The 12,576-nt window shown below is 41.6% G+C and overlaps 1 protein-coding gene and 1 long non-coding RNA gene across 2 annotated transcripts; one reads left to right on the top strand and one right to left on the bottom strand.

The window, feature by feature from the left end:
- Window positions 1-1,690: 1,690 nt before the first annotated feature.
- LOC120727287 lies at window positions 1,691-4,080 on the bottom strand. Its single transcript, XR_005694477.1, has 2 exons — window positions 3,734-4,080; window positions 1,691-2,007 (listed from the first exon to the last, which is right to left on the bottom strand). It is a non-coding gene; the product is annotated as an uncharacterized LOC120727287 (long non-coding RNA).
- Window positions 4,081-5,909: 1,829 nt separating this feature from the next.
- On the top strand, window positions 5,910-9,090 carry hoxa11a (homeobox A11a). Its single transcript, XM_040019873.1, has 2 exons — window positions 5,910-6,761; window positions 7,689-9,090. Exons 1-2 carry the CDS (start codon window positions 6,104-6,106, stop codon window positions 7,919-7,921), a joined length of 891 nt encoding a protein of 296 aa, XP_039875807.1. The 5' UTR covers window positions 5,910-6,103; the 3' UTR covers window positions 7,922-9,090.
- Window positions 9,091-12,576: the final 3,486 nt, after the last annotated feature.

Below are 12,576 nucleotides of genomic sequence, written 5' to 3'. Positions count from 1 at the left end.
AAACAAAAACAAAACAAGCAATGGACAAAAGTCACTGTTAGTGTTTTCTTTAAATAAAAAATGCGTCCTATGAAATAACACTGGACAATTTGACATGCTTAGATTGTAGAAACTGTGTTGTACACGATGCACAATATCACTCCACGCGCTGTCAGCCGTGAATGAGCTCTGCATTCAGGGCCGGCTCTTTGCGTTGCTCTTTACATTGACCTTCGCTGTCTCTGAGCATAATGGAGGACAGGCCTGCAACCTTCACTTAGCCTGCAGTGCAGCTTTCAAGTTTGATAGCGTGATTTTGGAAGATAATCTTGTAATACAGCACAAAGACCCCAAGCGGACATAAGCTTACCCAAGACCGTGACAGCGGTCAAATAGAAGCACTTGACCGAGATTATATGAAAGCCTCCTCCATGCCCCAGTCGGCGCCTCAGTCTTTATAGACAGAGCGGGTTTCCTGTCCGGATATCAGATCATCTCATTTGGTTTCAAGTATAAATGCCCCAAAATTTACTGTCTTCATTCACGAAGGGTATACAGACTAGATTTAAGAAGGATGTACCGGCAAGTATGCGTCATGGATCGCAGTCAAAGCTAGCCACTCGTTTGTAGGTTTGCGAACACCCCCAGCACAAAATTGTTCATTTTAAATGGTGGTCAATAATAACAAAGATCATTATACATAATATGTCGAATCAATCGTGTGATCAGTTGATCTGTGATAACTTGAATTCTTATTATGTGGGCAAGTCGAAAAGACTCCACGGAAACGAAAGAAATACATTTGTTGTTGTTTTTAGAACCTGCTGTCCTTCTCTTATATAAATAGCAAATTCACTGAATCATCTTACCTGATTTAGAAGATTCATTTATAATAAGTGAAGCAAATTGTGGGAGTTTCACATTTGTTTGTGAATCCACGTAAAGAAAAAAAAAAAAGAATTAAAATCCACTTGACAGTTTAAAGTATAATCCGTTATTTCACGATGATTTGGTAACCATGATGGCCATTTATATTTGTGAACGAAAGTAGAATATTTGAAGTCGCCCATTATTATTTGAGCTTAGATTCAGCAATTAAACAAAAGAAAAAAGAAAGAAAAGAAAAGAAAAGAAAAGAAAAAAGAAAAGAAAAAAGGAAAAAGAAAAAAGCAAGAAACTCGGCGTTGTGTCCGCAAGATGTCAACATCTTGAGAAGATCATTTCAGGGCCGAGCAAGCTGAAAAAATATACAACAGAAGAGGAAAATACTGAAGGTCAATGTGGTGTAAAAATGTGACTTTTTAGTAAGAAAGAAAGAAAGAAACGCAGGTCGGGATTTGCGTTATTTGACGCACACTGCGCCTGTTTTTAGACCCCAAACAGATTTTTTCTCTCTCCTCGTTTAAGTAAAACTAAACGTCGCATGGTCGTGTAATTTTATCAAATGTCCTTTCAAAGCGATCGTTTTTTTCATGCTGTGGGAGATCGCAACTAAACACTGGAACTCAACCAAAGATCTGGCGCGTGTAGGCTTCTAGTTTTATTTATTAGAGGACTGAAATCCAACTTACCTATAAGAAATAAAATAACTAAGATCTTCTAAGAATACTCACAATTTCTGGGTTTATTTGCCGAACGCTTTTTATGTAAAAAAAAATTGAATTTTCTATTTCATTATTCTATTTTGTACTTTGTGAGGCGTTTTTTTTTTATTAATGAAGATGAAATCCTTTAATTTCGCTTTACTCGCGTCTTGGTTCTTTCTCGTATTCTTTGTTATTCTTTCAAATGACCTCTTTGTAAATGTTCTTTTATTCCCCACACTACAGTCCACTTTATGTCCTTTTGTCCAGTCCCGCTCCTCCTGGCGCCTTGTTTCTCATGACACCCTCTGCAGGCTAATCCAGCCTTGTGATTCTCCCCTGACTAGCCGGAGGCGCTCCCGTTGACCGTGGAGTTGGTCAGTTTCGCCCTGGAGCCCTTGTGTGGTCCGCCAGGCCTCTCTGTCATCGCCCTCGTTTCTGTCACCTGTGGATAAATCAACAGATGTTCGCTTAATCAGGTTCACGTTTGCTGATATATTCCAGCTCGTTCGTTTGTACGCAACCAAGTGCGAGCTCTGATTGTTTCATGTTTCAGTCTGATGGTTTTATAATCCCCCAGTAAGATGGTGGCGGCTGAGCAAGCCCATGTACAATTCAAGTTCAAAAACACTTTATATATTAATGTAGTGCGATTTTTAGGACACACAAGCAGACGAATTTGCAGTTTGAAGAACTGCTTTGGCGAAACAGAAATAAAGGAAGCCATGATTAGTCTACTCTAGGCTAATCTGTTGGCTATTTTGGTAGTGCAGTTCCCGGCTGGTTTATGCGCAATAAAGCAAAGTGTTTAGTAAAATTGTGTTTTATTGAAAATATAGGAACACGCTCATTAAAAGGCACAATCAAACACCTGTGTTCTTTTTGTGTTGGTCGACTGTTTGTGTATTTGTTTAGACTAAGGAAGACTAACGATTTTGAGATGAAGAATCTAGTCAATAGATCCTCTGAGGTGCAGGTGTGGTGGCCTATTTCTCAGCCACAGAATGAAAACAAAAAACAGCCTGTAGTAAAGCTCTGAGCTTTTTCTTTTCCTTGAAGACTGAAACTACAGGAGGTTTCACTGCAGGAGATTGAATACTCCTATTTAGCCCCCTTTACGGCCTATAGGGCCTACCTGACAGGGCGTTAAACTGTACTTTCAGATCCTCCCCACACTTGATTGTTTACTTGTTGTCTGACAAGGTTTTATGGCACAAGGATTGGGCAATCTACACGTCGCATTCTCTTCCTGACTACAAAAAAAGAAAAAAAACGGAAAAACAATGCCAAACTATGCCACTATGCCAAACCAAGGACTCTTATTTTGAAGTGTTGCTATTTTATGCACAATTTTCTTTAATTGCGTGTTTGTTCTAAAAAAGCAAATCCAATGTGTGTTTATGCGTGCTGTGTGCGTTAAAGAAAACACAACAAGGAAACTTTAAGGTCAGAAAAACGAGTGCCCTTGAGTAAAGTCACTTATTTGTCTGTCTTGGTGTCAAATCTATTGAATAGTCTCGCGTGGTTATGTCTTATACCCCACCCCCCTTTATTATTACTATTATTGTTATTATTATTATCATAAAAATATCAACTAGATGCTGACTGTGGATAGGCACAAGACAAAGCTGAACTCTAAGGGGTCGCTTTGAGCACGAAGTCACACAAGGAGTGTGTTGTTTTCTCTTCTATTAATAATTTGGATAAAAACTAAAAACCACAGCAGACGATTAGGGCCCACAACTCTAATAACAGACATACTATTAGCTGCTTGCAATTATAAATTCCCGTTATCAGGCAATCTTGCGACTCAAGGCATGAGTGGATGCAAAGGCAATTAAATGGAACTCCATCCGGGGCAAATGGAGCCCTTTGCTCTTTGTGAAGGACCCCCTCTCTCCCCGAACTTGAAGTCGACCGAAGAGACAAAGCTTTGGCTTTGAGAGCTTTTACGGCAGTTTTTTTTCTGACCAAAAACAACACACGAAAGGCGGACTGAGGATCCACAGAACGACTTCCTTTAACGAAAGCACATTTGACATAAATCTGGCTCTCAGCTCACTTGTATCAACTGTTTTATGATCACTGTCTTTGTTAAAATTAACAAAAATTGTAATAATTTCTAGACATTTCTTAGAGAAATACCGATTTATTAAAAGGAGAACTCTTACCTTAGCTGTGTACAGACACATGTTTCTATGTTGCTGAAATTCCCCAGCTGCTGACTTTGAGTCAGTGTAGGTGGTGACTTCCTATCACGCTTGACCGATTTTGTGGTGTCTGTCTGGCTTGAGGGGAAAGGCGCACAAGAATACTATAGCAGCTATAAAAACCCAGGTCTGTGCAGTGCTGGCTTTGGTTTTCCTGGGCATCCTGTCCTCAATTACAGCTTAAAAGCTTCGGCACAACTCTTAGAATTTGTCTGGATTGACCGAGAGGCGGAGCGTGTGACCGCAAAGACACTCAAGTTGTTTGTGTCCCTGCAATTTATCCATATTAAACTGCCTGTAAGGGTCTGGAACGATTCATATCAGGTTTTTTCCGTTTTTCTTTTTGACACAATCGCTGGGTTCTAGTATTAGTTGGTTCTCGCACAGTATTATTAGTATGTATGATATTTCAAGGTCATGTTTCACATGTGCCATCAAGAGCCCCTCGAATCCCTATATGCACATTGGGCAGTGGGGGCAGACCAGCCGCGGCGGTCTTAATCCGAGCTCAGGTCTCTCATTCACAGCACATTAGAGTCAGGTTGCAGCCTCTCCAAAACAAGCTCCACGGTGGCCTCAGAGCAGGGAGCCGGGGAATGTGCACTGTGGCGTGTTTCCCCAATTCAAATAGCAGAAATTTATTTCACAGGATTCAACACATTTCTTATCTTGTTTTACTTTAGTTTCTGTGAGGAATAGACCTCTGTCTGTAGGTTTCCTCTCCATATGACAATCTTAACCATTTGGATTATCTACATCCAATACTTAAAAATATTCATAGAGTACATTAGTTGCTAACATGTTCCGAGCTATAACTGTAAAAATACTGACAGCGCTGTTATTTTAAAATAATCCATTAATATGTGTTTAGAAACGATTTTACACGGTGGTGAGATTTACGTAAATGTTTTTCGTTGTTCATCTGGGTAAAAATATCACGGAACTGGTGGAAGTTATTATTTGTCAGTACATAATGATATCTAAATTTCATGTAAATTTCTGGACGCCGTCTTCTTACTTAACAGTGCACATTTGGATACATATCTGGACCAAAATGCTGCGAGATCGCCATGCGTAAAAGTGGAGCAAGCTTGAATGTTGCAACTTTAAAAGCTGCCAGCAGATGCATAAAATTGTTAACTTGAAGCAAAGCAGAAGAGCGAGGCGAAACCCGTTAAAAATGGAACAATGTTGTTATTCAGCAACAAGCTAATTAAATATGGACATTGAAGCATTCTATATTTAGGCAACAGACTGTACCTTTCAGCTGATGAGTATTTTTCTCAACAATTGATCGCTGTTGCTTGCGGAATATCTGTCAGTTTCTTCTAATGTTGTGGGTACGTATTAACTATCACAATAATTTCAAGTAAACGTCTTAATATTGTTATTTGATAATCCATTAATGGCACGAGGTTTTGTACACACACTGTGTGTTTTATGTCTTGAAGTTAGAAACTGTTCCTCGAGCTACCTATTTTAAAGACGTTTTGAATGTATCCTGTCAAAATTCCAGTTTGGTCTTATAATGGTTCTAACACAAGGCTGTGGCCAGCTGAAACATTAGCCGCTACTTTGAACATGACCCTGATAACCAAATGCCCACTCAGCCAAATGCTGTGCCGTAAAAGCCACCTAATGATGACCACTCAGACATTTCTGTGGACTTTACAGATAAGCTGTTTTTCTTCCTCTGATAATGTGTTGTTCGAGTTATATAGTTCATATTAGTACAATTAGATAGTTTGGACAATGTAGTGTTCATGATCCTTCTTTTTTTTTCATTTTGCTATTAAAAAAATCTTCATGCATATTTCCCCCGAAAGACTGAAAAGTGATTTCAGCATCTGAGGTGTAAATAGTCTGCATAAAACTTTGACTGCAACAGGCAGCATCCATTTATGGTTCATCATTCTCCTGACATGGTTGCATGTTAAGGAATTTATTTTTAAGCAAACATGGCGATAAAAGCACCAATGTCAAGCTTTAGGACACACAGCAGTCATGTCTCTTACACTCCTACACGCACACACTCTTTCCTGCAAGCGCAGGCGCGAAGTGGCGCGCGCTCACACACTATACGCGCGCACACACTGCACGCACACACAAGTGGGGCCTGAAAATCTGTCAATTTCTGCCGTGTGGTCGGTCACGTGACCTCCTCCTCCGTGGAGTGGATGGAGATGACTCTCCACGTCAGCCTACGTCTCCCAATTTCTGCTTAGCGAACCTGCTTCAAAGAGGCAAGAGGCACGGCGCTTCAGAGCCATGTTCAGGGCGGTTATAGAGGAATCGTAGCCCAGCAGAGAGTTGTAGAAGTGGGTGAATACGATGATGGATTTTGACGAAAGGGTCCCCGTCGGATCGAACATGTATCTGCCCAGCTGCACGTATTATGTGTCGGCGGGCGCTGATTTCTCCGGTCTTCCATCGTTTTTGTCCCAGACCCCGTCCACCCGCCCCATGACATACTCCTACTCCTCTAACCTGCCGCAGGTTCAACCCGTCAGAGAAGTGACATTCAGGGACTATGCAGCCATTGATGCATCCGGTAAATGGCCGCACCGGGGGAACTTGCCTCAGTGCTACCCCAGCGCGGAGGACATGGTACACCGGGACTGCCTGTCAGCTCAATCCGCCGTCGTAGGGGACATGTTCGGTAAAAGCAGCCCAGCAGCCGCCGCTGCCGCATACCACCACCACCATCACCACCACGCGAGCGCTGGCTCCGCTGCCACCAATTTCTATGGGAATGTGGGCAGAAATGGAGTGCTGCCGCAAGCTTTCGACCAGTTTTACGAGACGGCGTACGGGAACGCGTCGGAGAGCTCCTCTGGCTACTCAGGGGACAAAACGGCAACCAAGCCTCCCGGCTCCGTGCAGGAGGAAGCGCCATCGTGCCCGGACAGCGAGTCGAAGGAGCAGCGGGATGAAACGAGCAGCCCGGAGTTGTCTTCCGGCAACAATGAGGAGAAAACCGGCGGCAGCAGTACGTATTAAAGTCAGCGCCTCGGTTATGAGAGAAAGTTTGCAATCTTGCGCGCCGCTGTTAAAAATTTTATATGCTGTTTTATAAGCATATAAGGTTTATAGAGGGCCTGCAGACCCCCCACCCCCCCACCCCCTCCTCACCCCCCAACAAAACTTTGTTATAAACTGCAGGATCACGTGTTTGGAGTTGAAATTGGCCGTGAAAGACACCAAGGCGGATATTTTTCTGTAAAACTCCCTGATGTTTACCAATATATATAATATATATAATATATTACCAATATATATATATATATATATACACCCAGTAATACCCAGCAATGAGTTGCTATACTTATCCGCGTTGATTATATCCACTTATTATGACCGTGCTTGTTTCACGGGTTCTTAGCGTTAAAAAGAGCCCTTGCATGTAATGAGGGTGGTGCCTCTGGTTTAAGGTTTAGCACACACGAGGTCTTATGTTAAAGCTATCATGGAGCTGCTGTTCCTACTTGTACGTTTCCCTTTATTTGCTCTGTAAAAAACAAAAAACAAACAAACCAAAAAGTTTTCATGTAAAACTCAATGCAGCAGAGTCTCATTTACCTGCGTCTACCAGAGGCGTCTACTTTAAAGTGAACTTGTTGTTTTCACTTGCTAGTAAAGGTCAAAGCCCAAGTGTATTGTCTAGCGAGCCAGCAGCGAATGGCTTGGTAATCTTTCCAGTGTAATATAATATCAGTATATATGACACTTGAAAGGTTGAAATGGGAAATATGTTATTAATGCTTCATGTTCAGGAAATCCTCTCATGCGTAATCTGGGCGACATCCCACCCGTATAAATCTCTTTCTGTAAAATAGTCACGGCTAATTTGAAGTGTTTAGATTTTCTGTGACGCCTGTATTTCTTCTTCTCCCTCTTCTATTTTTGTGGCTTTCAGGTGGACAGAGGACCCGGAAGAAAAGGTGCCCTTATTCCAAATATCAAATCAGAGAACTTGAAAGAGAATTCTTTTTCAGTGTGTACATAAACAAGGAGAAGCGGCTGCAACTGTCTCGGATGCTCAACCTGACCGACCGACAAGTAAAGATCTGGTTTCAGAACCGTCGCATGAAGGAGAAGAAACTAAACAGAGACAGATTACAATATTATACGTCCAATCCTCTGCTTTAGGGGGGCCGGGGAGAAGACGGCCACAGCTCCATTAGTCCTCTGCTTGTGGGACTGGTTACGTTTACAGACTGACTGACTCGCCTGGCTGTGACTCTCCCTGTGTACATTGTGTACCACATTGGCCGCAGCAGCAGCAGCAGCAGCAGCAGCACTGCTCGATGGTTAATTTCAAGTTCGAGGACAACAGTATCTTGTGATCTGCAATACTCAAACAAAGAGGGAGTACGAACAGAGGCGGTCCGCGGACTTTGATTTCGCTCCTCATTGTCTCACTTTTGAAAATGTAGATTTTTTGACATCGCCAAGACTGTGTTTGCGAAGGCCTTGTTCATAATGTGACCTAAGACGCTTCATTTTCCTTTCGCGCGAGAAAAAAAAGAAAAGAAAGAAAGACGTAATGAATTGACTGATCTAGTGTATTTTGTATTCAAAAGATCTGATTTTTTTCTCCTGTTTTTCAAATCAGAAAACTTGTGGATTTAGGCTGATGGTGAATATCTTGCCAACCGAATCTATATTGGTGTGACCAAATAATGAATCCGACGGATGACAATGATGTGGGTTTTTTCTTGTTTTGTGTGCTTATTTATTTTGTAGCCTCTCGTTTACCATCTTACTTTGATGCCACGGCTATCCAAGCTAAAATCGGTTAATACACGCTGACTACTGGGATCCCATGTTGTAGTCTGAGCTGACCTCAAAACGAGCTTTTGTCGTATTTTCTGTGCCCTGCAAACCAAGGATTAGCAGACTAATTTTGTATTTTGCGTATCTTTCAATTTCCAAATCAATTTTAAGATGTCTCTTTTGATTTTATCAATCCAGTATTAATAATCCAGGTCGATGGGTCCGTGTGGATTTGCACTGAGGTACACGCCCCGAGATGTTCACAACAGGTAACCTTACGCGGTGGGCCCCCTCGTTTTAAACAAGATTTTCAGTTCACGATTCTTGAATCTTGATAATTGTCGTTTAAATAAAAGAAGAGAAAAGAAGAGAAAAAAGAAAGATGAAGATTAAAAAGATTAATTTTCAAATGTACCGTCAGGGCGAGGCTGGCCAGGATGATCACACTGAATTTAACTGCTTGGTCTGCCCGAAATATTGTGTATCATCATTATATCATTATATTTCCAAATAATAAAAAGTGAAATATTACCGAAAATCAACTTGACTTGTATTTTGTCAGTGACTTTGCTTTTTCAATGTGTGTGTGTATGTATATATGTATGTATATATATATATATATCTCACACTTACAGCACAATCACAATGAGCTGCCTACAGGTATGAAACAAAACAACGTAAACAATGACTTTCAGTGAATTTAAAGGCTCAAATACGAAATATTAACCAAACAGTCGCACTCTCTACCACACTACTGCAGATTAAACTCCTCCTGTGTGAATGAAGCAAAATCAATAAATCATTAAATAAATACCCAACAATTCAGAGTCTTTGCCAGCTGTGTGCTTAGATAGGTAACACAAATATACAAATATAAAAACAATAATAAACCTGAATCGATACTTAAATTATGTTTGTGCTGCTGTTCTCTCCAAATATTTTTCAGTCTCCCTTGCTGTATTTTGAGTTATATAACATATTTTGCAATTCTTGCATTCCATCTAAAGGAAATCTTTGTTACTGAATCTTTGCAGATAGCTTATAGGTCACCTTTTATCTGTCACAGTCATATTTATTGTTGCCAGCATATTGCACCATGTGTACTTTATTCTCGAATCTTTTCTCTCTGCTTGTGTCTGTCCGTGTGCGCAAACTGTCATTTTGCTGATTGGCTTTGGAAACCCTCTCCAACTGGAGTCTCCTTTGGCGAGGGTCGCCATATTTGCTGTTGTTATCGCTGTGTTTATGGGAGCTAGCCGTAGCGCATTGGCGTTCATATATGACAGTCAAAAGGGCCATAAACTCAGGGAGAGAGGCTGAAGTTTATGGTTGCCTCTCGCTGCCATAGTCCGGCCTTGCCTTGCGCATCCTTTACTGCGCGCTGGAATTCCGTCCCTAATTACGGGACATCCTCCCCGTTGCCGCAGCAACGCGGCCATAAAAGCTGTCTGAGAGTCTGGAGCATTTGTACAATTGGAGTGCAGTGCAATAAACCGTCTGAGACCCAAGGTTATTAACTGTGTTACCAAGGAGGCGACAGCAACGACAGGCAGAGGACGGATAGGAAAAGCTTCTGCTCGCTCGCTGCACCGGCTTCATTTGAGAGGCTTTTCCCTGTAGCGTGGTTTATCCACCTCAAATCATTCCCGAGGAAAAGGCTGCACTTGGGATTGGACTCTCCTACCACCGGGCGGCGCTATTGGGACCAATGTCACGGCCTTGGATCTTTTGATCTCCAAACTCACCTTAAAAGCAAACAGGTAAAAGTCGCCCGAGAAAGCCTGGACCTTGAATAGTTTTGCTCTGCACTAAAAAAAACTCAATTGTTCATCGCTTGAATTCTTGCCTTGCATGCAAGCCCTGTTAGTCCGAGATAAGAGCCTCTTTTTTTAGTTTAGTTTCCACATTTTTCCTCTGGTGCCCAAAGGCTTACGCGCTAGAGAAAGTCTTCCTGGGGGCCCTAATAAGGCAGCACATCTGTGCCAAGGCTTCATGCTGCATGTGCTATTCATTTTGCTGGGCTAGAGCTTTTTAATGGTTGGAGTGTAGCATAGCCGCCTTGTACCTGGAGAGATCTGCAACCCCTCCCAAGTCTAACCACAAATGTTTTGTATTTCGGGAAACTCTGCCTTAATTATTAGACAAAGGTGGACACAGCTCGTACGTTAATGACACTAACTAGGCAGTGGGTGCTGGAAGGAAAACAAACGGTTTTATTTTTCACATACTAATGCAGCTCATCTTAAATCACAGTAGTCGCCTCTGTGATCATTCTTCTCCGTGCTCTTCCTCTTAGAGGAATCCATTAAAATCATTTGACGTCGTTCCAAAACACACAATTCCCTGTCTACGTGCCAAAGCTGTGATTAAAAAGGTCGATTAGATTGCGATAGGGCAGCAATCGCGTCTCCTTTTCCTTCCTGTAACAGACACTATAGGGCTGAGGTTTGAGGCTATTCTGTCTCAGTCCAAGTGGCGAGTGGCTATTCTAAACCCTAATGCGTGTGGACCCAGTCTCTTTTCTCTCTCTCTCTCTCTCTCCTTTGTCTCTCGTGAAAAATAAATGCTTCCGCTTGGACGTAATAAAACGCCGCGTTATTGTTCATAACTGCACTCGGGACGAACATGATACGATTCAAACGGCCTCTTCGGCCACGATTATATGGGCCTGATCAAAGCCAGTGGTCAGACTAAACTGTGTTCAGGATATAATAGCCGGGCAGCTGTGAAAATGAAGATTTAATAGCTACAATTAATAACTGCAACACAACGGTATCGATAGGCCCCCGTGCCACTACAACATCATGAAGTGTGCGGGCCAAAACACTTTAATACCAGGCACACATAATTAATTGAGGTATTTGGTTTCCCTGTTGGCTCATGTGTCCCACGTGCAACAGGCCACTGTGGGGAAAAGCGCACATGATTTTAAACCTATTGTTGTTCGTTTATCTGTGTCACTGGGCTAACAGTGTTGTAGTTCATTTTATGTTTTGGGGGAAATTTTACGAACGGACACAAACGCTCCGGCCGCTCACGGCCTTTATTCTGAAATCTCAAAACGCCTTTTAAAAAAATACAATTCCATAATAGATCATTTTCTTCTCAAATTGGCCATTGCATTATATTCTCATGCGCATAAATAACCCGCATCCAGCCTCAGTCATTTAAGTAATTTGAAGTATGCTCGCACTGAGCAGCAGCGATTGACAAACGTCCGCCGTGACTCGGTAAAACTCCAAGTCAGTGTACATATAAATGACAGAAAACCTAAATGGGCTCAATTTATGAATAACTCCCGAATTTCCTCTTTTTCTTTCTTTCTTTCTTTCTTTCTTTCTTTTTCTTTTCTTTTTTTTTTTGCAAAACAAACTGGGGGGGTTGTAAGGGCCACCTGGGCCTGGTAATGGCAAAGCTGGCCAAGATTAACTTCAACCTGGAGACAGAGCAATGGAGTGCACATGGCCAAGGACACGACAAGATGGAAGGAGAGTTTTATTGTGGACCTTATTGCCCCAAATTGGACAAACAGGATGGCTTGTGAATGTGGAAGCTTTATGTCGGCTTTACTGTGGCGCAAAGGGACTTTTCCCTCACAACAACGTGATCAATATTTTGGCAGATTAACGAATGTAAATTTGCGTATTGAAGTCCGCTTTGAGGTTTTTTTTTATGTTTGTAAGAAAGGAATCCAAACAGCGCAGTGCTGTATGGTGATATCATTTGTAGCGTTTGAGCAAAAGCACACGCAGGCTTGACCTTTTTACATGTTGCCCGTAATGATTACTTGGATACTATTAAATACATTCTATATTTTGCGTTTTTGGAAAAAAAAAACAGACAAAGAGCATAATTATTGCGTTGTCTAATTTGAAATTGATAGATTGAAAAAAAAATGTGTTCATGTTCTTAGTGTAAAATTTAAAATTATATGGACACAGGATTTATATAAAATTAAGAACGTGCCTTCAGAGGCTTTGTTGGCTGGAAAGTAGAATTACAGAGAATTTTAGAAATTTGGGTTTTAA

The sequence above is a fragment of the Simochromis diagramma genome, unplaced genomic scaffold (assembly GCF_900408965.1).
Source record: "Simochromis diagramma unplaced genomic scaffold, fSimDia1.1 OVJJ01000753.1, whole genome shotgun sequence".
Lineage (NCBI taxonomy): Eukaryota > Metazoa > Chordata > Actinopteri > Cichliformes > Cichlidae > Simochromis > Simochromis diagramma.
Note: the sequence above shows the minus strand (reverse complement) of the source record. Positions and strands in the feature narration are given on the sequence as shown.

Excerpts from the sequence above, each read along its gene's own strand:
- hoxa11a (XM_040019873.1), top strand. The coding sequence starts at position 6,104 with ATGATGGATTTTGACGAAAGGGTCCCCGTCGGATCGAACATGTATCTG. Across the intron at positions 6,762-7,688 it reads GGAGAAAACCGGCGGCAGCA|GTGGACAGAGGACCCGGAAG; the intron begins GTACGTATTAAA and ends TGTGGCTTTCAG.